Raw genomic sequence first — 23993 nt, forward strand, 5'->3', positions numbered from 1 at the left:
TATGTTATACACATAAAAAGTATGTGGTACAATGCGATCGTCCAATATACAGACACTGAGACAGACAGAGGCCATCCCCTCAATTAGCACTGAGCCCGCTTGTGAAAACTAACAACATTAACATTAAACTAAACAATTGGCCTATGCAATAGCATAATTCTCCATGTCTCTTGTTTGTCCTGTCAACTTTATTGAACTGTCAAACCATTGAAAAGGACCAATAAAGTCAATTTGATTAGCTTAGATTTAAAATGATCTTACCTCCAAATGTTTAACATGTAGGCCTACTCGCGTATTTTAACTGGCCTTCTACTTGCAATTTCTTTTTCAAACTCCATGCTTGCAAAAGACGAATTCGGTTGGTATACATCGATATTTACGGGTAATTTTTCCACTAAAAAGTGCATCTTTATGTTATTTGTCTTCCATTTTGGAACACTACTAAAATGAAAACCTCACTGACGAACTGACGAGCTCCGATTAAATGGTTTTCAATGAACAGAAAAACAACCTAGACAAAATAATCTCATCTAAATGTTGAATTAAATACTAACAGGCCTTATTCATGCACCTTTTTGTCTATTTTTATAATACAGCGTATATTAAAATGATCGTCATTTCTTCGCTGAATCGTTATTTTCAACTTGCTTAATTGATTTTGCCTTAGCTTCATTGATTTTGCCTTAGCTTCATAATAACTTAGTATAAGTAATTTTTTTACTAATTAAATATCACTTATCACGATTATTCTTAAATTCTAAAAGAACTAAAATGCTGATGTAAAACTTATTAATAATTAAATAATCTATTTCAATTAAACTCCCAAGCACCCCTGCGCGGTGGCAGCCATATTGCCATTGTTAAGCAACACGTTTTCACGCCGTTTTCACAGGCTTTCACGATCTATTCAGTATTATATTCTCATAATGATTGCAAAACGCATTAATGGATGACAATGTATAATAGGGGATCATTGACAACTGGACCAAAAGTGACACTGCTTCTTTGTTTGAGGTGAAACACATAGTGGATCATTGAATGATTAGATTCATTAGAGTGGATTCGAATGGAAGTGGAACAGAAAAAGTCGAAGGCCATTTGATTTATTATCCCGCGTTTAAAGGACGCGTTGTGGATTGTTCAGGTATGATTATTGTTATGTACATGTAGTAAAGTAAAGGTTTATTGTGTTGGGCTTCAGGCCACCACAAGGTCACTAAAAGAATATGCTTATTGGAATGAAAACTAACATGACTAAGTAAATATTGTAGGCCTAGAATCTTTATTTTTAGTATTGAATTGAATTTGAATTAGTTATAGTTATTAGTAGGCCTTAAATGATTGAATGTCCAGTGAAAAAATTGTGAGTGATCATTCCAATCGTGAGGGATAAAAATGGAGTTTCTTTGGTGTTTATTCATCCAATCTAAAAACCGCAGGATCATTTTGATTTTGTTGTGCGCCCATCATCGCCATTAAATTTGTATGCTGGACATGAAATTAGGTCGCTGTCGGAGTTTCGATTGTCGGCAAAAACGACGTTAGTGCAATCAATTCTTGACCATTTTTTTTCAAACTTTATAGGGTCTACACCAATAAGAATTGATCCAGACCGACACTATAAAATTGGAATTCCCATTTTTTGGCTTAAAAATGTGTCCACCAGGGGATTGTTGGAAAATGATGTTAGCGCGAGAGAGCCTTCAATGCTCCACTGATTTCTCAACAATGACAGTGTGATGAAAATCAGGTATTTACATAATAGATTATATGAGCGTCGAAATGGTTTTAGTATAGATTACAGCGTGAGCATTGTAAATTCTTCTCATTTTAGGATGCCTACTCACTATTGAATGATACAACAGCTGCTGCCATACGCTGATTATTCTGAAAACCTAATACTGTTGGGTGCATGCATGCTGTCGTCCACTCATTTAAAAGAAGAACTAATTGTCAAGGCATTGGACTGGATGCGAAGCAATGAAAGTCTTCCATGAGAAAAAAAGTTGGACCCAAACCGGGTCAGCTAAATAATACGTAAGTACATGAATTCAATATATAATGGCTAGCGTTCATTTGTTGTTGATTTACAGGGGCGGATCCAAGCTGGAAGAACGAGGGTTCAGCTCTTATGAAAAGGGCACTAGTCAATACAGGTCTCACGGTGTGAAACGGTAGTATGGGGTTTCGGGCTATTGCATTCACCCTTTGTTCGTCTGTTTTAATACTCTTGATATTTAAGTTATACATATATCTATCCTAGCCATGTCTCCAGCCCAAAACTGGTCCGAATCAAGATGGCCAACTGCATTGGCTATTTTCGTTCCCCAAAATCATCACTTATGCAATTTTTTGAAGTTTTCAAGGGAAATTTTGAAGATGCTTCAATCTTGACACAAGATGGCCATCATGTGACCTTTTTTGTACCCAAAAAGGTCATTTTTGCCTTGTAGCTGCCTAATGGTTTGCAATTTTTCTTTGAAATTTGTAATGGGTGTACATTCTTAACAATCTAAAACATACGAGACAGATTTTTCGATCAGTCAAGCGTGACACATTTGGCAGCCATCTTAGTGTCATCAGTTCTTATTCGCAGATAGAAAAAGGTTTTTGAAGGAAAATATCGACAGGTTTTGACTTATAGTCTTGATATTTGATAATTGTTACCACTGTTGTAGTATTCATCTCATGTGGAATTGGGGTTACCCAGGTTTTTGTTCTCACCACCAGGGGGAGTTGAATATTGAATTATATACAATTTGTCTAATTTATTTTTGTACCTATGAATACTTTATAACATCGATCAATTATGAAATTGTAGCTTGTGACATGTTCTATGATAGTGGTGAGTTTCAATGTCCTGTTTCTATTTTATTATGTTGATTGGTTAGCATTCGAAACCATATGGGCATGGTGTCCCTAGACCCCTTGTTTTTCATCAGGTGGCGTTGAACATTGAAATTTCCAGATTGTCAAGCATTTCACCATATGGCTTAAAATCAAGTCATTGAAGAGTGCAAAAACTGTTAACTGTTATATGCAGAAGACTCTTAGAAAAAGCTACAGAATTCAATCATCATCCCAAGCAGCTGAAGTTGAATTATTTATCCGGGTAAAGAAATCATTTTATACTTTTGCTTAATTTTTTTCAAATGGTTATCATTTCAGAACAATGTCAAAAGGAGAAGGGTGCGAAAGAGGCCAACATAAGACATGCCATTACTCAAAGATTTATAAAATTTATGAAGATGAATAAATCAGTTAGTATGGAAAATGTGAATCTCTTGAGTACGTTCATTCTAAACAGCACATGGATTAAGGAGATGGTCCTCACATGGTGGTTTGATTTGAATTCAACAAAAAATAGCAATTGAAGACACATGTATTTAGCATGAAGTACACGTGTAAGACACGTGTAATATTGGATGAAATACACATGTAATTAGGATAAAGTACACGTGTAATACAAGATGAAAAACACGTGTAATAAGGATGAAGTACACGTGTAATACACGTGTAATTTGGATGAAGTACACGTGTAATAAGGATGAAGTACACGTGTAATTAGGATGAAGTACACGTGTAATACACGTGTAATTTGGATGAAGTACACGTGTAATTAGGATGAAGTACACGTGTAATTGGGATAAAGTACACGTGTAAAATTGGGCCAATTTTACACGTGTACTTGAAATACACGTGTATTTTCATTTACAATTACACGTGAACCATTTTCATAAGGGCCCTTGGGTAAAACAAATATATACGAAAGATCAAGCGTCTTCACAATTTCCCTCAAAAACTTCAATAAAGGTCCAAAGGCCCTGTGGCTCACCATTACGTGATTGAGTGCATATATTGTCAAAAATATTATACTAAATATGAATTTATTTGGATTGAAGATGTATGAGGCTGACACTATATGCGCCTGCGGATGTGTGAGAGTGCTGTGTATATACTATCATTGCCGAGTCACTGTGCTATATATAGACTCGCTCAGGTGACTACTAACACACACAGCCATATACTGTAACCTATATTTGCGCACACGCGGCTGACTGCTGATGCACGTATATACAAATGTACTTAAGTCTATTTATTTCTATTTTGCACGACCTTTTTGGGATATTTCGCTTAGTTTTGGGTGTGCATACCTCTTAATCGAATCAGTAGGGTTGGGCAGTCCAGATAAATCATCGTTTTTATATCAATTTTGTACCGAGTTGAAGGATTGATGAATATTCTCAAAAATTGAGTTTTAAATCGGCGAGAAAGACCACCATTTTGTTCATATTTGTTTATTTCTTTATGCAAATGAGCCATTGCACACATGCGCTATGAGGCAAGGATGTGTCAATTATATCATTGATGAAGCAGCTTCTTGTCGCCAAGAGACCAATCAACAACTCACAATCTTACCCAAGAAAGCTGTTTTAGTAAATAAACATGGCTTTGTCATAGCTATCAAAACAATGCAGTTTGAAAATGATTTAGGCCTATAATAGCGCAACCATTGCGGCCGTGCCCACGTAGTGAAACACGTGTGTGCAATTTACTCTCCCCATGAAAAATAAACTTACCCAGATCACATGGTACACACTGCTCATTTGCATAAAGAAGTAAACAAACTGGAACAAAATGGCCATCTTTTTGGGATATTTCGCTTAGTTTTGGGTGCGCATAAACCGAAATTAAACAGCCTACTCGCTTATATTCGTGACAACGAACAAATTATAAGCAAACGTACGATACCTAGTCGAATAAAATGCTCACCATTTTGTTTTGGGTTTCACATTAGGCTTTCCCAATGGGCTTTCCCAATTACATCAGAAACGCCGAAATTCCCAGAATTTTCCGTGTATCCCACAAACAGCATGTCACATTCATTGTAGCTCAGGTTACAAGGTCAACTCAAATAAATAGAAGCGAGGAAATTTAGGGGGTTTATAAAGTGAAGGCCTGTAGGTCGAAAAGTACATTGAGATCAGTCGAACTAAAAACGGTGACACTTCCAGGAAGGATTGAACTTATATATTTCAATTCCAAGCATGCAAATTGTCATATATAAAAACGTGCCATTACTTAGTGCTAAAAAGCAGGGTTTTTGTGTGTTTTTCAAGAATAAGTCCCCTAAAAATAACTTGATCACTATGAAATTTTTGTGGGCTTGAGAACTCATTAAGCTAAACCATGACACCAAAAATCAACACTATTCTTTCAATAGCCAATGTTTGTGCCTTGTCTACACACCGGTACTCTATTACATTTTCAATGAAAACTGCTTCATCAGGGGTTAGTTGCTCAAAAGTTGGTTAAAGATAACCAGTGGATAGATACCATAGTAACAATGAACTTTTAATTGTCACTATGTCAACTATCCACTAGTTAACTCTAACCAACCTTTGAGCAACTGGCCCCTGACCGTTTGCATAGGCAAACCTACGATTCGCCAAAAATGTATAAAAAGTGCTGATTTTGGCAAACAACAATGGCTGCCAGTCAGCCATCTTGATTCTGACAGGGCCAGTTTTTGGGCTGAAGATGTGTCTAAGGTAGACACATGTGTAACCCAAATATCAAGACATTACATTGAAGCGTCTTCAAAACTTCCCAAAATAACTGGATTCCGTCTACGGACAGACGAATGGACGAAAAGTGAACGCAATAGCCCGCTGGGACTTAAGTCCCAAGTGGGCTAAAAATACGGTTTATCAAAAAGTACTTAATTTTGGTCAGTGATAACTGACTTTTTAACGAGAAAACTTCAAAAAATTGATTATGGGAATTTTTGTCTCAACAAATTAATGTTCATAATTTTAATACATCCCTGGAATGACATATAAAAACTAAAACTATGAGTGACCAAGTTTATGCAAATTTGAGGCCAGTGCCGGTTACTGACCGAGGATCATAGGATCGCTTTTAGTAGGCAGGCTAGCTTACACATCTTCACTCAGTTATGCACGACCTACACAGTGGCGCGCGTTATCTTTAACTGATAGCCTTATACACGCAGTGAACATGAGAGTATAAGGCGATATTGCTTACACGACTTTACACGACTGTTTCCAACGTGAAACGCTCATCACTGTGCCACGATTAACAAACTAATATAAATAATCAGACTCCAAAATGGTTCGTTAATGCGAATGTCAATAAAACGACTTCAATTTAAGATGATAAAACAATTATTCAAGTCGTGTAAATATCAGACTCATCTTAAAAAATTAGATGCTATCAGTTGATCAGTATCATCAGTGAAACTGCTGTGTGCGAACACGGATTTTTCAGCAATTAGAAACCAGAATTTCCCCAGATATCTTGATGCAACGCTACCTTATGCACGGGACTTCAAAACTAGATGAATCATTGAACACATTGCACACAATAGATCGTTATATCATACGCCTTGAGTATCAGTATTCGCGCTAGTTTTGATGAATATGAACCTCTTCAATTGTGCTGCCATTTTGTTTAGCGAAAAAGCGCACCTGCTGATCCACCTCATTTACATATTCAATGAATGCTATAATGTCATGACGGAGTTCAAACTGGGTCAACACAAACAATATATAACCGAGATTTTGGGGGTTTCGTCTCTGAAAGCCCATAACTACCGAACAAAGCGTTGGATCTTGACGAGATAAAGTTCTTCCGATGCAAATAGCAATGAATTTTCACATGCGTAATTTTGGAAAGTTAAAGATGCTGCATAAAAAATGTGCTCAAATAAATCGAATTTTTGAAACTTTTTGGTTAATTTCTTAAAAAATATGAAACCCACGGCTTTCAACTTTGCGCACCATAAAGAATAACAAATTACGAAATATATTTTTGCTCAATGCGTTCAATTCGCCCATTAGCAGTGCAATTACAGGCTTCTGAAATTGTGTTTGAGTGTGCTAAAAATAGCCCAGGTCATTTTCAGTATGACAAGTTCATCTCCTTGGCCTCTCCCTCAACATGCGTACTTACTAAATGAATGACCCCATATTTATATCATGCTATCTGATGTATTTTGCAAATTCATATCATATTATATTAAGATGATATATATTTTCCTTCTCCCGCCATTTGTAAATTTTGTGTTAGTGTGTGTATGACTGATGAGTATATGTGTTTTGAATGCATGTGAGGGATAGGTGTCTCATACCTGACAAGCAACTTTGCTTTAAATGAGCACCAGTGACATTGGAACATCCTTTATAAATATAAGATTCGTTACAATTTCTTGTGGAAATAAACTATATATCTATCTATACACTGTGGCATTTCCACCAACTCACATACGGTAAAGCATAGTGAAATGACACATTACAGATACAGATCATTCTAACCCGGCAGGGGAACTCTGCCACAGTAGACTGGGTGCACAGGTATAAGCCAGCTACACGAGACCGCTGCTATGTAGCGAAAAAATGTTCGTTGTATTTCATTTCATACTTTAGCAGCTGTATATTACTTTTAAAAAATCATGATCACGATAATGTTTCACAGAATTCATTTCTCATCGTTTCATCTTGAGTAAAGTTTTAAATGGCACTAATCGCACATAGAAAGTTTTCGGTGCAAAGAAGAGTATCAATACACAACATTTTGTGAGCAAGCTATTTCCAAACAGGTCTATAGAGCCATTATAAAGACTCTGTTGAAATACGATTAAGCCAATAATTAAGATATCGATCAATACGGGATATCAACAAATTCAAGTTCTTGAATTACTCGTTTGATGGCGCTAGTCAGAACCGGAAATTGGAACCTAAATCCTCCATGCTCTTGTTCATTTGCAATGAAAATCTCTCGCTTCAAGTTTTCAATGATCGATATTTTACTTACTATATATCGTCACGTGTAATCCTTTAGATAGGATATCCTACCGCTACGTTGGATATGATAAAACCTCACTGCAACGACTAGAAATCACTATTAGTGTCCTAAAATTATCAAAAAACATTTTGCAACGGCTGAAGATGTAAAGACTGGTTGCCAGGTGGCAGCACTTGACAGCCCAATTTCGATTGTTGGTTCGAGTCCTGGTACTTTTCATATTCTTATTATGAATCCACGAGTGTAGTCCTTCTAAAATCAATTTTATTTCGCAATATTATTTCATATTTATCAGTGTAGCCTGCAATGAATTCACCTTAGAGTCTTAAACTCAACAACAAAGTGATGCCACCAGGCACCAATCATAACTTTCGTTAGCTGCTTCGAGAGTCATCGCTAAATTTGTGATTTTTCGTAGTTTTTTGACATTTCTAGTTATCTTTAGCTTTCAAAGTGAGGTTTTATCGAATTCAACACATTGTCAGGATATCATACTTAAAGGATTATGCGTGCCTATGTATAGTAAGTAAAATATCGCTAACTAAAAACTTGAAGCGAGAGATTTTTATTGCAAATGAACTAGAACATGGCGGATTTTGGTTCCAATTTCCGGTTCTCACTAGCGCCATGAAACGAGTAATTCAAGAACTTGAATTTGTTGATATCCCGTATTCCATTCAGTCCATACATTCAACAACTTGAACTGGGGATTCTCACCTTTATCAGACTAGAAGAATTCGTGGCTTGCAGACCTAATGACCGGAGTAGCACCAGTGGACTGAAAGATGTATTATACAAACGACTTAATCCATCAATTGTTGCCATCACCGGAACGACATGCCTCTGGCGCAACGTCTCATATTCTATTAGATTTGTTAAAGCTCCTGCAAAATGAAGGAAGAAATTCAGTAATGTTTTGACTACGCTAAGTACTACTTGATTAGTTATGGCTGATATAAGATTAAATCTGAGGCTGGTCTAGGGGAGGGAGGAGGGCCAAAGCAGACTGAGTACATATGCATGTGATCCCTTTATCCTTGTTACAGTTTTAGTTTTGTATAACAAGATGCGAATACATCTAAGCCCGCTTGTTCAGGTGCTATGTAAAGTCACAATCATATGTCATATAAATACAAAAGCTCTAATTTTTTGAGCGGATTACCAAAATGTATAATTTCATGATGTCATGATGACCTACTTTTTGGTCATGTGATAGGTTATGTCAGTTAAGTTACATATCAAATGTGAAAGCACTATCTGGAAAACTTTCGAGTAGATGACCAAATGTTTAATTTCAGAATCTAAGATGGCCACGAGTCGGCCAACTTGGATGACAACATTACCTAGTTTGGTTATATATCATCTCATTTCACATTCTCATACGATAAAAAGAGGCTCTGTAACGAATAGCCTCTGTCAAATCAAATCTCAAATGCATAGCCGATAAACTCGAACAATAGATATAGGAACAACTCTCCTTTATTCTACTCCAAGATAACAAGATATCACTTTCGGTCTTACGGTTAACGTTTAAGAACCAATACTGACCAAACAAAGGATACGGACTCGGTTAAGCCCAGTCCGTCACAGGTCTACATGGAATTATATATGAGTTGATAGTCAAAATGTGCATTTTCAGATCCAAGATTGCCGATTTTATTCAATCAGCAGAAATATCGAAGTCGTCCAAGATTTTATGAACATACACAATATATCCATTTTGAAGAGGATCAGACTAAAATCATGGTTTGTAGAGTGTTTACAAGAAATCTAACACATGGACGCAAACATGCCATACCACCGCTAAGACCCCAGAGCAGGCATGGATTCAATGGGGGGACCAGCTGGCCCGGCCCCCCTGTTTTTGATTGAGCTTACTTTCTCGGATGAATGAAGCATATGGGAATGTTACTGTAATGACAGGTTTCTGTAAAACATGGGGTAGCGGATTGGGGCCCCCATGAGGGGCTCTATTCTAGGGTACCATCATATATATTAAATCAAGGTTTTTCAATATCCGGTGTTGAAGCCGATAAGCGTGGACTTTTTTTACTGATTTAGAAGAGCTGGCCTATAAATCGCTTTAGATTCTTAAATATTGGTAACTAAAGTTTTGAAGTGGGCCGCATCACCAGAAACCAGTCAAATGGAAAACTGAAAACACTGAATCGGCTGTTTATTATCACCAAAACTTTACATCCTACTAAACAGATACAAATCATCTTCACTTAGGATGAACTTGCTCCATTATTTTTATGAGTACAGCCAATTTCTCCCTGAAGTGGAATATTCAACCACACCCTTTGTACAAATACATACATATGGTAAAGTGATAAGTTGTATTTACTTTTCTATTATGTTGAACTTAACAAACAAACATAGTCACTTTCCATACACATGTTTCTGAAAAAAACTTGAAAATAATATACAGCAGATTTGAATTCGGGATTCGAATTCACTAAGCTAAGCCGTTCTGGCCGCTGGTGGAAGCAAGTTTGCTAACGATACTGCACCCCGCGCAAGTGAGGGTTTCCGTTTGACTGGTACCCGCATGATCCGGCGTCCCCAATTCAAAAATTGAGTTACTAATATCTCGGAATTTAAAGCAATTTTTTAGCCAGTTCTTCCAAATCAATTGACATATAAAGGTCCATGAGACGAGAAGATACACAATATCCATGTAAAACGATAACGACAGTAATCCCACAATAAATTCTGCCAAAACGAGAAACTTGAATAGAAAAGTATATGTATTTGCGCAACGTTTCGGCTAAAGACTATTAGCCATCATCAGGCGTACCGAGAACAGGAGAATATTACAAGATATTCATACAAGACCAAAATAATAGAAACAGAGTGAGTGATTAAAATATTGAATGGGGAATAGATAAAAGTAATGACATAACCGCTGGAAAACAATGGTAAAGTAAGCAAAGGCAAACTAGGGGCAATATAGGTTAAAGTAATTTATAAACAAAAGACACAAACTAAGCTATGGCAACGAAGACAACAATTGATTCTCGAGTTTCCATAGATACCAAAAATCATTGGTGCCAGAGCTCTTACAACAAGTGCACACTCGGACATTTAGAGACTGGACTAACAGCAGTAACAGTAACAGTGTAGTTTAACAAAGTAGTGACAAATTCCCTCCTGGTTTTCTAAAATACTGCTACCAAACGTATATCATCTGAAAGCCACATGTCTCTCTGTTGAGAAATGTTTTTACTTAGGTTCTATCTTGATCAGTTTAAAAGATATCAGTTAATGTAATATTAAAACCTCAACCTGTAACGGCTATCATTATGCCAATTGACAAGTTACTCGGCCATTTGCTCAGCCAGGCATCATATTAGAAAGTTGTTTACTCGGCTAAGGGATTGATTGAATTCGACAATCCACTCGGCCAAGCTTAGTAAAAATTATGTTCTTTACTCGGTGACAAATGATAGAATTTGCCGATCTACTCGATCGAGTGACTGATTAAATCTGGCAGTCTCACTCAGCCAAGCTAGCAGTAAAGTTCGTTCTTTACTTGGCTGAGCAAAGGATTAAAAAATGTCTGTGGCAATCATAGCCGATAGGTTCACTGTATTCCGTAGACACATTTTCAGACATTCATCACTCTTCCGTTAAACATCATTACAAAGAAGGGGGAATTTTCATATCTCGCGAATCATATGAACAACAACTTTAGCGCATGTAATTATTGATTTTAGAAAAAGAAACTAACTCTAATGTAATAAATCTACATTATAATTGTTATCTAATACAAATTGTGATGATACTACAATTAGCTATGGGCCGGATTATTGAATAAATGAATGGCCACGCAAATTATTATGACCCGTGCTTTAGAAAAGATAGAAAAAGATAGCCGTATTCCAATTATTTGAACTGATGATAATTGCTTATTGCTTATGCTATTCCAATCCAGCCGCAAGAGAGACGTACTAGCACGGTTAACATTCTTCTCAATTCCAAGTGTTTATGAAAAAATCTCCCATCTCCTGAATTTCGGGTCATGATTTAATGAAAAATATAACTAGGGGCCAGGGACACCATATCCACTTGGGAATGCTTTCAAAAGCACGAAATTCTAACACTTTTAATATTCAACACCCCCTGGTGACACATATACAAAACCCAAAGACCTTGAAACTCACCAACTCATTGATAGAATATGTCAAGAACTACAACTTTGCTATTGATTGTGGTTACAAAATATATGCCTAGGCACCAATATAATATGGAAATATACTAAGTTATCCTACTATTCAACGCCCCCTGGTGACCATATACAAAATCTGATGACCTTGAAACTCACCAAAATCATAGAAAATGCCATGAGCTACTAGTTTGCAATTGATTGTAGTTACAAAATTGCATTAAATATCCCTTTTCATAGAATACACACCACAAATTGCGATGAAAAATGTCAAACCGTTAGGAATCTACAGGACTCAAGAGTTCAGGCCAAAATTGGCCACAAAAAAAGGTCACAGGATGGCCATCTTGAGTCCGATCGACCCAATTTATCTCATGCTGACGGGCCCCTGGGGGATACAAATATATCTGAAAGATCAAGGTAATTTAATAAAGGAGTTGGATATTTTAGAGAGAGGAAATTCTTCAGATCAGAACGCTCATTTCAAATCCGAGTAAGTCTGGATGAGTTTTGGGGACCCAAAGGACACGATTTTGGTGGCCCATCTCATCACATATTATATCATATGAAAGCCTTGACTGTTAACTACTACAAAATAACACAAACTCGTAATAGATGCTATGAAAACTGGAAATGAGCGATTCTGTGTCGTGATGAATTTGGATTTTCCCATGAATTCTATGAGGAGTAGTAATATAGAGACTATGTAGTGAAATTCCTGAGTGCTTATGGGTTAAAAAACAATGTTTCAGTTCAACTGCGGGTCCATTCGGGACCTAATAAGACATGAGGACTGATGGCACTAAGATGGCTGTCAATTGCATCAAGCTTGACTGATCAAAAGATCTGTCCGATATGTTTAGAGGGCCTTCCAAGAGTATGCCCAATACAAATTTCAATAGAAAATTGCACACCATTTGGAAGCAACAGGTCTTGGAATTCAAGACAAAATTGACCATTCTGGGCACAAAAAAGGTCACCATCTTGTCCCAATGTTTTTCACGGCCATCTTGTCTCAATGTTTCTCATGCCATATGATGTACCATAGGGGGTGACAAGTATACGTGAAAGATCAAGATAATGGATTGAAGCATCTTCAAAATCAAGAACCTCAAATGTGTAAAAAGTGATGTTGGCGAACAAAAATAGCCACAAGTCTGCCATTTCGAATCTGACCAGGCTAGTTTTTGGGCTTAGGGTAGTAGATACATGGATGAACCAAAGATCAGAACAATACATTGAAGCGGTTTCAAAACTTCCCAAAATAACTGGATTCCTTCTACAGACAGACGAACGGTAATTCGTATCAACGAGTGGACGATGGATGAAAAGTGAACGCAATAGCTTGATGGAACTTAAGTCCCGAGTGGGCTAAAAAACCATTCCAACATACTTTAGGCCGTAATTCGCTTACAAGAAATTTGCCCTGGCAGTTTCTTCAAGATGGTTATTAACCTCTTTTTCAACAAGGGTGGACATATCACCTGCCCCTAATTTCAGGGAAATCCATACAAACTGTATAATGCTCCGTACCAATTCAAGATGGCATATAACCTTGATCTATAATAGGGCTCACTTATTCTAATCTTCACAATAGGCTTTCCAGAAATCCATCAAGGTCTCAAGAAATAACAGATGGCACACACAAAATAAAACAAGATGTATCCTCGCTACCGAAGGACAAAAATTGGATTTCTTTAAATAAACGTGGCATGATCTATCTCATATTATCAAAAATGCTTGTTAGAAGTTTGGCGACCATTCAGAAAAGAGCGAGAATAGGTATGATCTAAGACACAACCTCATCACAACTAACTTCCAAGTTTAAAAAAATATCCACCTGAAGTGTGCAAAGGGGTAATGAGAAATTAAAGATGTCAGTGGCCACACCAAATTACACCTACACCATGTTTAAAAAAAAATCACATATGATTAGAAGAGTGTTAATTACTTATGAGAGGTAAATGCACAGCACATGCTGTGTAAACAAGAGCCCCATAGACTCACTAGCTGTGTCATTGCAACATATAGGGTAGAGCATCAATACTCTAGGCAAGATGCTATACTTAGATGGTGAACGATTGATAATAATATGTAAGGATACGTTGTAAATATCTCGGATGAACATTTGATATCTACAAGGATATGGGTTTAAACGTCCAGTATCGCTTGCCAATGTTCACTCAGTAAATTTCTGGAATATCCACTGGCAATTGGAATGTGAATATTGATACGATAATCTGTAACGATTCCGGATAAATCCGAAAGGTTGGCGGGTCTGTAATCATGTAGAATGTATAATGAGTACCTATGTCAGTTCCATTTTGAACTGCTTTCTTCAGCTTTTCATGCAGACAGGCAGCATCACCAAACCCTAGATTAACACCTTGACCAGCAAGAGGATGTATTCGGTGGGCTGCATCCCTGAAAGCATGCAAGATAAAAGATAATGTACATACTACACTAGATTCATGACATACTTGAGTACATGAGTCACGCTAAAATAGTGGCGCAATTTAGGAGGAAAACAAGAAGCCCATGCTGCGGCTATGAATTATATCGCCAAGGATATACAATTATTATTTAAGTTGCCAGGTTTATGATAGCAATTTTGACGGGATCAGACTGTTAAGTGTCTTTAGAATAGCCACGGAAAGACTGAATGTCAGCTATTTAAATCATTTAACTCTGCCATTAAGTTGCACAATTATCTACGTAGTACTAATTCCTTGCGAGATTAATTTTTGACATCTCCGCAAATTTGAACTATAAAATATCAATTGAATTGAATTATCAAAATTATTGGCTCACAATTAATGCTGTCCTCTAAAACTATTAATATTTGTAACGCTAATAATAGGGTACCCGCACTGCTACCGTGGCAATCGAGGACTCCAGAGAAGATCCTCCAGGTTTGCCAGTAGATAGTTAAGTTAGTCTTCCGCGTTCGATTTCTTCTATATTTCAATTAAAACTGAGTGAACTTTCTTAAATGAATCAATCATTTATGAAAACTATGCCAATATCTGAATATAAAAAGAGGCCCATGGGGTTTCGAGCTCTGGTTATGATATTTGCATTGATATATGTATAACCGGGTGACATCACCATTATCTGGTAAACAAATTTGTGCGAATGCAAAGTTGCTCATCCACATTTTTGCGACAGAAAATAAAAGTGATCCCCAGTTATCCAGCATTTAGCGTCGAGGCTCATAGACCAGCCAATCAGAACCACGGAGGCATGTACATCTTTCAGTTTTAGAGCTCAGGCGAAAATTTAACATTTTAAATTTTCTAATACGGTACTTCATCATGATTTTGATCACATCGGTGATTTATTTGTTCCATAACATATCTGGGAACATTGGTCGTGGTGGCTATATAGGGCATAAGTAATTGATATGTTGTTTCTTATCTTCCGCACGCATAGGTCTGGAGATTTTAACTTAACTATGAGATAACAGAGCTATAGGTTGATTTATTTCTGATATTTGCTGTGTTTTAGCAATTCTTTGTATGTAGCATAAAAATCCAGGAAGCCAATTAAACATTTCCAAAATTCTCATTTAAGGTCCACCAGCTCATTTTCTTCCAGATGAATGTGGCAATATTTTCCAATAGGTTTACATTTTGTTCAATGCTCTATCCAATCATTCCAGCCTTGAATGCAGATAGGCCTATATGGTTAGACAGCACAGATACTCATCAGAAATGGACAAACAATAATTGAGGTTAAAATCAAAATTTAGGTTAAAAAACAGAAAATGTCAAAACTTCATTGGCAATTAACTGTTCTTAAAACGGTAAATTTCCCAATCTAGATGATCTAAAAACCTTTGGAGTATGTGGAATTAAGTGGACACCTTCCACTCCTTTGCTTACCCAGGTACCGTAACGTATAGTACATAAAAATACATTATTGTGATGGTTTTACATCGAGAACAGCAACTTTACTAGACCTTGACTGAGTTATATAATATTTTAAGATTACCTTAAAATATTAATGTAAGTAACCATCGACGAAGTATCTAATGAAATTAAAAGAGGAGCACACTTATTTATAGTTGCCACAGAAATAGTTCAAATGATTATTCACGACAATAAAGCATTCATAATAAAGCTTATTTCAATTAAAAACTTCTTAATTAGGGACAGACAGCATATGACAGTATTTATTACGCACTAGGAGAGCACAATAGAGCAGCGGGGGTTATACTAAGTATACACACTATGTCCTGCTAGTGGTGTGTATGTACATACGTAAGATATATGGATTACATACCAGCTGATTTACGTAGTCCGCGGATTTTAACGTGTATGCGCTGTTACGCGAAAAATGCCAATATACCGCAAAAACATCGTCAAACACACTTATTAGCAAACAGCAATTGCAAATGAAAAAGCGCACATAACTGTTTGGAACCAATTAACTCTCATTTCAACAAAGATGATGCCAAACATTTGTCGACTGCCGCTCCTCAAAAACGGCGTAATTGCCGCCGGCTCTGGCTGGCGCCATTGTCTATTACTTTTTCAAAGAAAGAATGTATTTTGTAGCAAAAATAAGACAAGACAAAGCTAAGCTAAGACTATAGAAATTGCCTCACTTAGCAAGTTCGAGATACTAAATTAGATAACTTATAATCCTCACAAACGAACAAACTATAAGCGAACTAAGCTCGGCATGAATGTCAAATGAATTACTCGCCTTTTTCTGATTCCCAAAATTACGTCAGAGGTGCCGAAACTCCCGGAAATTCCGAGAATTTCCCGTATTCATGTCGGAAACACAAATATAGGTCAACACAAGTAACTTATAGAAAGGGAAGAATTTTCTATGTTTTTCGCGATTTTCTCGAAAAATATTGCAGCTTACCGGCCTGACCTCCGCGCATCAATTCTACTTGCTTCACGATGAAAGACAACCCAGAAGTATTACCACTAGATCTCGTGCCGCGATTTAACATACTCTTGGCAGACTGCCAACCAACAGCCATAACATAAGTAAACCAAAAATGAACATAATGGTAAAAACATATAAAAGTCATTGACAAAATATTTTTGAAATCGATATCTACAATGTAGATTATCATTAGAGGTTTAGATGGCAATGTTTATATCTTGATATTTATGGATTATAATCGGAATGTGACTGCCTTGTTAGATAAGCTATTCTGACAGCTGAGCTACCACTAGCGCCATCTATCGAACATAAATCGAAATTTTTGCCAGCTTTTAGAGCCAATATATCATTGGACAGTAAGCTTCTTGGCGTTGCTTATTTTGTGACTCATAATAATGAATAATGAAAAACCCTCATCAACTCAACATTTGATGTGGCGGTAAACTGATACCTTAATTCCATAGGCCCAAGAAAAGATCTTTTAATAAAATGAACCCTATCATGAATTATGTTTATCATGAATTAAGTTATTAAAGCGATAACTGCTTTTTTGTTTCATCAGATATGTAATAAAAATCCAATGAATTTTATTTAGAAATGAGGAAAATGCAATCAAACTTTGATACTACTGATTCTACGGAAACTGATTTTATGATGTTAATGTTAATCTTTGCAAGGAATTTATTTTTTTGTTGTCTCTTGTGTTGTGTTTACCGGATACTCACATAGGATTGGAAGTTTTCAGAGGATAAGAAAAAACAAATCAATTACTTGTGTCCTAATTTATTTGCTACTTGGATGATTTTGGAAGGAAAATTTTCTGCCCTGTCAATCTTTAAGAATTGGTCGAGGCCTATAGACTATACGCCTATTTCTCATACTACGATAGACGAAACAGCTTATTGTATTTCTCATGCATACATAGTAAGAGGAGATGAGGGTGCTTGAAAAATTGGGGGTTCAATTTAGTTTCTGACCCTAAGAAAAGGAAAATTGTATTGATCCTTGATAGAAGTCATTATCAATATGAAATAGTGTCACATCTCATAATTCATTGATTAAGGAAGATTTTACATGTTGCAAAAAGTTTAATATCACAATTTCAATTTCACCATTATATTCGGTTGACACTGCCTACATTTTGTGTGCAGTGTTTTATGTACTTTAACCTATAGGTTATCACGTTGCTGCGTTTCATAAACCATGTACTAAACTGCGTGGGGAGAATGCATGTACTTCGCTAGTAGCAGTTTGAGTGGTCATTCCACTAGATAGGCATTAAAAATAGTGCTTAATAATCTGCTACTAGACAAAGGCCCACGGGAAATGATTATCTTATTTAACTGCATTACAAGATCAGGCAAATTTTTTGGTTCCACCGTTACGTAGGTGCCCGAGGAAAGGGCTTAATTGTCTTACCATTAGGTAGGTGTCAAAAGAGGGGCTTAATTGTCCTCCTACTGCCAGGTAGGTGCCCAAAGACAGGGCTTGTCAATTTGCGGATTGACAAGTATTATCGAGCCGAAGAATCAGGGTCTTAGCACCCGTCCTACCCGTCATTTACGACGGGAGAAAATGAAAAACTGAAATTGACCGGACGGGGAAAGTTTGGTCAAGACGGGTCAGAATATGAAGATTTTCTCAAAAATGACAGGCTGTATAAAAAACATAGCAGGCGTTTTGTTTATTATGCATGTGTATCCATCTGACCCTTTACAATAAATAAATGATAACCCCTTGTGTAGTACGTATGTATGTCATGATACTGTAGCCTGCAAACTTAAAAATAGCTTCTGTACCTATCATGGTATGGAAGTACTACAAACAGCTGTTATGTATATCAGTGCTGAGACAAGTGTCTAGTGACATTGCTCAACCTCCAAAAGTCCTAGTAAATGATAAATAAATATATACATACTTAGATCTCAGTTAATTTAAGCTTCGTTATTTTTTTTTCATCTATTCCTATCATCGCTCACATTCAGACAGGTTTTATACCTATCCATTCCTCTGACTCCAAGTGCTCTTAAAATCACTTAAATTGTGGCCGAAATTTAAAATTTTTAGGCCCCTTTGACTAGGGGGACACCCCCTCGAGCTCCCCCGTCTCAGTACCTGCGGTACCTCGGGTGTCGTCTGCGGCGCCACTTGAGTTGGACTGGCTGATTATTTCAGATGTTCCAATTTTGACAGGTACATATTCATTTCTGGCTAAGACCCTGCGAAGAATTTTGTTTTCATTATGAGTTTTCCGGTTTGCTCGGCTACCCGTACTGGCGGGGTAGTCTAGATAGGCAAATGAAAGCTCCGGTTTGCTGAACTACCCCTCTTTGCGGGGATGCGGTATGATGATTGATCTGACAGTTTCAAGTGGTTAATGGGTGTTTCAAGTGCTTACAACGATGCTTATTACTTAATGTGGTACATGGTGGTTTAAAAAAAGATTTCATAATGATACGCTCAAAGTATAGGCCTACCGCGTGGGCTTCGTAGAAAGACCACTGCCTGTGGCCTTCCCAAATTTTAATTGTTCTGTCCGATTTGGTTTCGTCCAATTGAAAGACTGCCTTTTCCAGTTAGGGCATTTTTGGATCACATCACTCAGGAAATGACTTACACTTTTGGGCCCTTTCGTCGGTCCCACGTGTTTTATTTGAGCTATAGACCACATGGTGACACCATGATGGTCAGAAACTGACCAATTGAGATATTCCCGAGTCTGAACACCTGACTGCGAATTTCGGAAATTTATCAAGTCATGTATGTTTTCAAACTACCGAAGTATCATCATTGCAAATTCATAAATTGACCATCACTGATCACCACTGACCAATTCAAACTTCTCGAATATGAGTTCGATATACCGCGTTATGGTGTCAAACTAGAAAGGATTCGCCATAGATATTGAGAATTCATAAATTGACCATCACTGACCACCACTGACCAATTCAAACTTCTCGAATATGAGAACGATATACCGCGTTATGGTGTCAAACTAGAAAGGATTCGCCATTGAAAATTCATGAATTGACCATCACTGACCACCACTGACCAATTGAAACTTCTCGAATGTAAGAAAGATATACCGGTACCGCATTTTGGTGTGAAACTAGAAAGCATTCCCCATTAGAATTCATAAATTGACCATCACTGACCACCACTGCCCAAGTGAAACTTCTCGAATATCATCGAATTCGAAAGTGGTTGTCGTCGTATTGTTATTTCTAGTGACCAGCAGTATGTTTTGCTACTGTTTCTGAATGGCGTTGACATGATGGAAATATATTACTCCTAAATAGGTTACACATCTGGATCACAGCACCTCACTTGCCGCAGTGCGTAATTTGACTGCATAGTAATGCTAATACATAAACTTTTTTACTACTTGACTCAAAGCTTGACGCGAATCATCTGAACAGTACTGCGTTTGAAAACGAATAGAAAATGTTTGCGAGAAGCACCTGCAAATAAGTTATGATAAGATTAAATCTATGGTTAATCGATGCTTAAAAAAACAATTAAATCACAGGCAAGATGACTAACAACCGTCTTTCAACCAATCAGCGCGATGCCAATTAATTAAATCATTAAACGCATTAGGCTCCTAATATTTGTAATCATTTGTCGTTCTTTAAACTTGGCCACTTTTGTTTCAGAAAACCGCGTACTAGACCAGTGGTCACCAAGGCATTAAAAAAGTTTTGAAAATTCGATGGTAATGATTTGTCCGTCAAAAAACTGTTTCGTTAATATTTCAAGTTTTTTTTAACTCTTGTACAGAATTCACTATATGAAAAGTGTTCATAGGAATTGAAATTTGGTGTGATATCAGTCACCTGTTACCCCTTTTTCATTGTCAGTTCTTTTTTGCACTATCATGCGCTCTTCTAAAATAGAAAAGAACATGTGTGTTTCGTTATAAACAAGGTTAAATTCCAAACGCACATGAAATATCACACAATATACACATCTAGCATTTTCTCTAACTAGGCCCTTTCCAAATGGCAATTGTTTAGTTTTTTAACGGCCGATATTCAGAAGCACCTAAAAACCAGTGGTAGCGCTTGAGATTTTCAGTGTAGGTCACATCTCACATCGACTCGGCTCGCAGTCGGTTCGTTTAATGGGAACACATCTGGTTGACACTAGTTTCACAGTTGACGAAATCAGAAAACTTTTTTCAAATGCCTTTGATAACATCTTAAACATAGTATTCTTCTTAATTACATTTCATTGATTCCATAGATATGTTTTTATGAAAATTGCTCCAGTTATAAAGGATTCAAACATACATGTGAAATCATTATTTTCATAACATTCAATTTTCTCCGCTTTTGAACAAATTCTGACACAATATCATCTCCACTCGACACATGATTTTACTTCGGCGCCTTTAAGGGAGTGTCCCTTAAAGTTGAGTTCTTACTTAGTCAAACAATTAGGAGATATGCCTGATTCCTTTTTAAAATTTAGATTTCGACAGATATCATCAAATTACTAGAAAGGGACAGCAGCGTTCGGTCATCCACGAAAAATACCTAAAATGCAGTCCTAGGGTTATGGAAAAACAGGACACGAAACATACAGAAAAATCCTTTGTTTGTTTGACTGAAATTATTATTGAACTCTTAAATAGCGACATTCAGAGAAACAAAAACATAAGAATATACTCTCGCCCACCCGTTAAAAAACATAACGTAATGATATGAGGCCATGTGTCATCTTTAATTGAAATCACATTATATTCATTCTCATGCGAGGATGGGTCTCCAAATTCATAGGATAAGGAGAATAATGGTTTGAATGATGAATACAACTGATAAAGCGCCAATTTCACTGATTCTTGCATATAAATGCTCAAGCGCTTTACAGTAATCGAGTAAACAGGTGCGTTTTTAGGAGTCTTTTGAATTTGAATTCAAATCGGGTGTTCATGACGACTATAGGCGCTTTTACGAAACTGAATCTTTGTAAATCGATTTAAGTTTCACGTTTACGGCACGCAGTTTAGTGAATCCGATTTGGTAAATCAACTCGTTTATGGACGCGGTTTAGTAAATTGATTTATTAAATCGACTAACTTGCTCGGCGAGCAAGTTAGTGGCGATTTAGTCAGTGAAATCCAACATGGCGTCCTCTTCGACCGCAGGCTAAAGACATCTATTGCAGACCATCATCTATCAATAATTCGGTCACCATTGACGCCCATTTCCTTTCGAATCGCGACCTTTAGATTGATAAATTGATTCGACTCATTTACGAAAAACGATTCGATTTACTAATCCTTACGTTTTCCAACATCGAATCGGATTTAGCTGAACCGAATCAGATTCAATTTCGTAAAAGCGCCTTATAATTGAGCATTCTAGGGCTGGAGCAAGAATCGTGTGGGATCGTCCGCCAAGGTATCGCTAAGGAGTCAGTCCGTGGTGGCTTTTGAAAGCGACGACCGCATATGAATGCATTGATTGAATGACATCTCAAAAGTCAGATTATATAAAATTAAACATGATATACGGATAGGTTCTTCCAATTAGGCCTATACTGGTAAAAATGAAATGACCCAATATGTGATATAAATGTTCAATCAAAAAGTAGAAAGTGAATCCGTAATTCAGTATGGTAGGCCTATTGTTACAACATCAAACACTCAAATTCAATCCTTTGTTAAATTGGAAGCCAGTGTAGATGAGCAAGTATCGTGGTCCCTGATTTTAGTTATCGTAATAATTCAAGCCACGCGATTTTGAACTGTTCAACAAGTTGGAGTTTGTGTAAAGATGAATGAGTTTGAAATGGAGTGGACTTCAGATATTACTGTTTGCATGCCTATGTCTATTACTTAATCTTTTTACTAATCATAGAAAATTGTGGTAAAATATTTGACTCGACGGTTGGTTTTAGATTGTATCTTTGATTTTTGAATTTGTACACAGTGAATTTTCGTATCATATTATGGTATTATCAATTCTCCGCATTTGAGTGTGACTATTCTACGAATACAAAGTTATTTTTAGCAATGAAGTTTTAATTGTCATTTTAAATGTTAACTATCCACTGGTATGTAAACTTACTAACTTTTGGCAACTGACCTCAAATCGTGGAATGGGCTCAGGTAGCCTGCTGATCCACTCTTTTATTAATACTACTAAAGAAATATTCAGTATAAGAAGTAAAAAGTATATTAAAGTACTATTTATCTTTATATCGCAATAATTTGTGTACGTATGATTGAAAAACGATATTCTATGGAGTCTCGTGTTACGTACTTATGATTATTGTGTATAAGACCAATGATTAGCAACCTTCCACGGATACGAAGCGGCCTAAGTTTACATCCTACCATAATTTTCTCTAAACTCTCAGCATTATATCAAGATCGGTCTTAGAAAATATATGAAGGACGTGTTCACAGGTTAACGAGGCCAAAAATCTTCCTCAAAATTTCAAATTTTTACGAGCAAAGATAATATACTTCATGCTTTTGGTGCAGAAATAATGGATGTCCACAAATTGCAAATTGTGTTTTCAAAGTAAACGATCCGAGTGTGGAATTGTTTCGAATTCAGGGTTCTCCCATTTACTCTCCGGTATTTTACAATGTTTCAATAAGATACGTTAGTCGCACTTCTGTTGTGATACAGCTTTCTCTATTGGTCAGCGTTGTAATCACGTAAAATTACCCATAAGTTTGAATTCTCACTGAACTACTACATCCCTTATAACGAATATATATTTCATATGAGGCGATTAACTTTGATGATCTGCGGTCAGTGGACAGCAGTTACGAAACATTCAAAACTACTACATTATCTTCCATCTATTCATTATTCATTATTCATTATTCATTATTCATTATTCATTATTCATTATTCATATGATATATGATATGATATGATATCTCCTTTAGTGTTCAGTTTAAACGTCTTGAACGCAAAAGTTTGACAAGTTTCGCATAATGGTACCGATACGCACGTTCACACTAGTGAAATGTGCACGTTACAGGCTAAAATGCGCACGTTACAATTACAAATCGAAACGTTGTTCGTTCAAAACCCGATGTGAAAATCTTTTGCATTTAGTGGGAAATTTC

General features: G+C 36.7%; 1 protein-coding gene and 1 long non-coding RNA gene across 3 annotated transcripts in view; one reads left to right on the forward strand and one right to left on the reverse strand.

Moving 5' to 3' along the window:
* The window catches only part of LOC141915408 (ubiquinone biosynthesis monooxygenase COQ6, mitochondrial-like), a 143425-nt gene that overhangs the window by 13359 nt on the left and 106073 nt on the right, over nucleotides 1-23993 (reverse strand). For both annotated transcript variants that reach the window (XM_074806927.1, XM_074806925.1), the window contains exons 10-11: nucleotides 14304-14419; nucleotides 8545-8711 (exon numbers count right to left, since the gene is read on the reverse strand). In XM_074806927.1, the coding sequence (XP_074663028.1) occupies nucleotides 8545-8711; nucleotides 14304-14419 (283 nt within the window). The remainder of the gene's footprint in view (nucleotides 1-8544; nucleotides 8712-14303; nucleotides 14420-23993) is intronic.
* On the forward strand, nucleotides 793-3353 carry LOC141914798 (uncharacterized). Its single transcript, XR_012620893.1, has 4 exons — nucleotides 793-1144; nucleotides 1585-1750; nucleotides 1835-2037; nucleotides 3169-3353. It is a non-coding gene; the product is annotated as an uncharacterized LOC141914798 (long non-coding RNA).

The sequence above is a fragment of the Tubulanus polymorphus genome, chromosome 1 (assembly GCF_964204645.1).
Source record: "Tubulanus polymorphus chromosome 1, tnTubPoly1.2, whole genome shotgun sequence".
Classification (NCBI taxonomy): domain Eukaryota; kingdom Metazoa; phylum Nemertea; class Palaeonemertea; order Tubulaniformes; family Tubulanidae; genus Tubulanus; species Tubulanus polymorphus.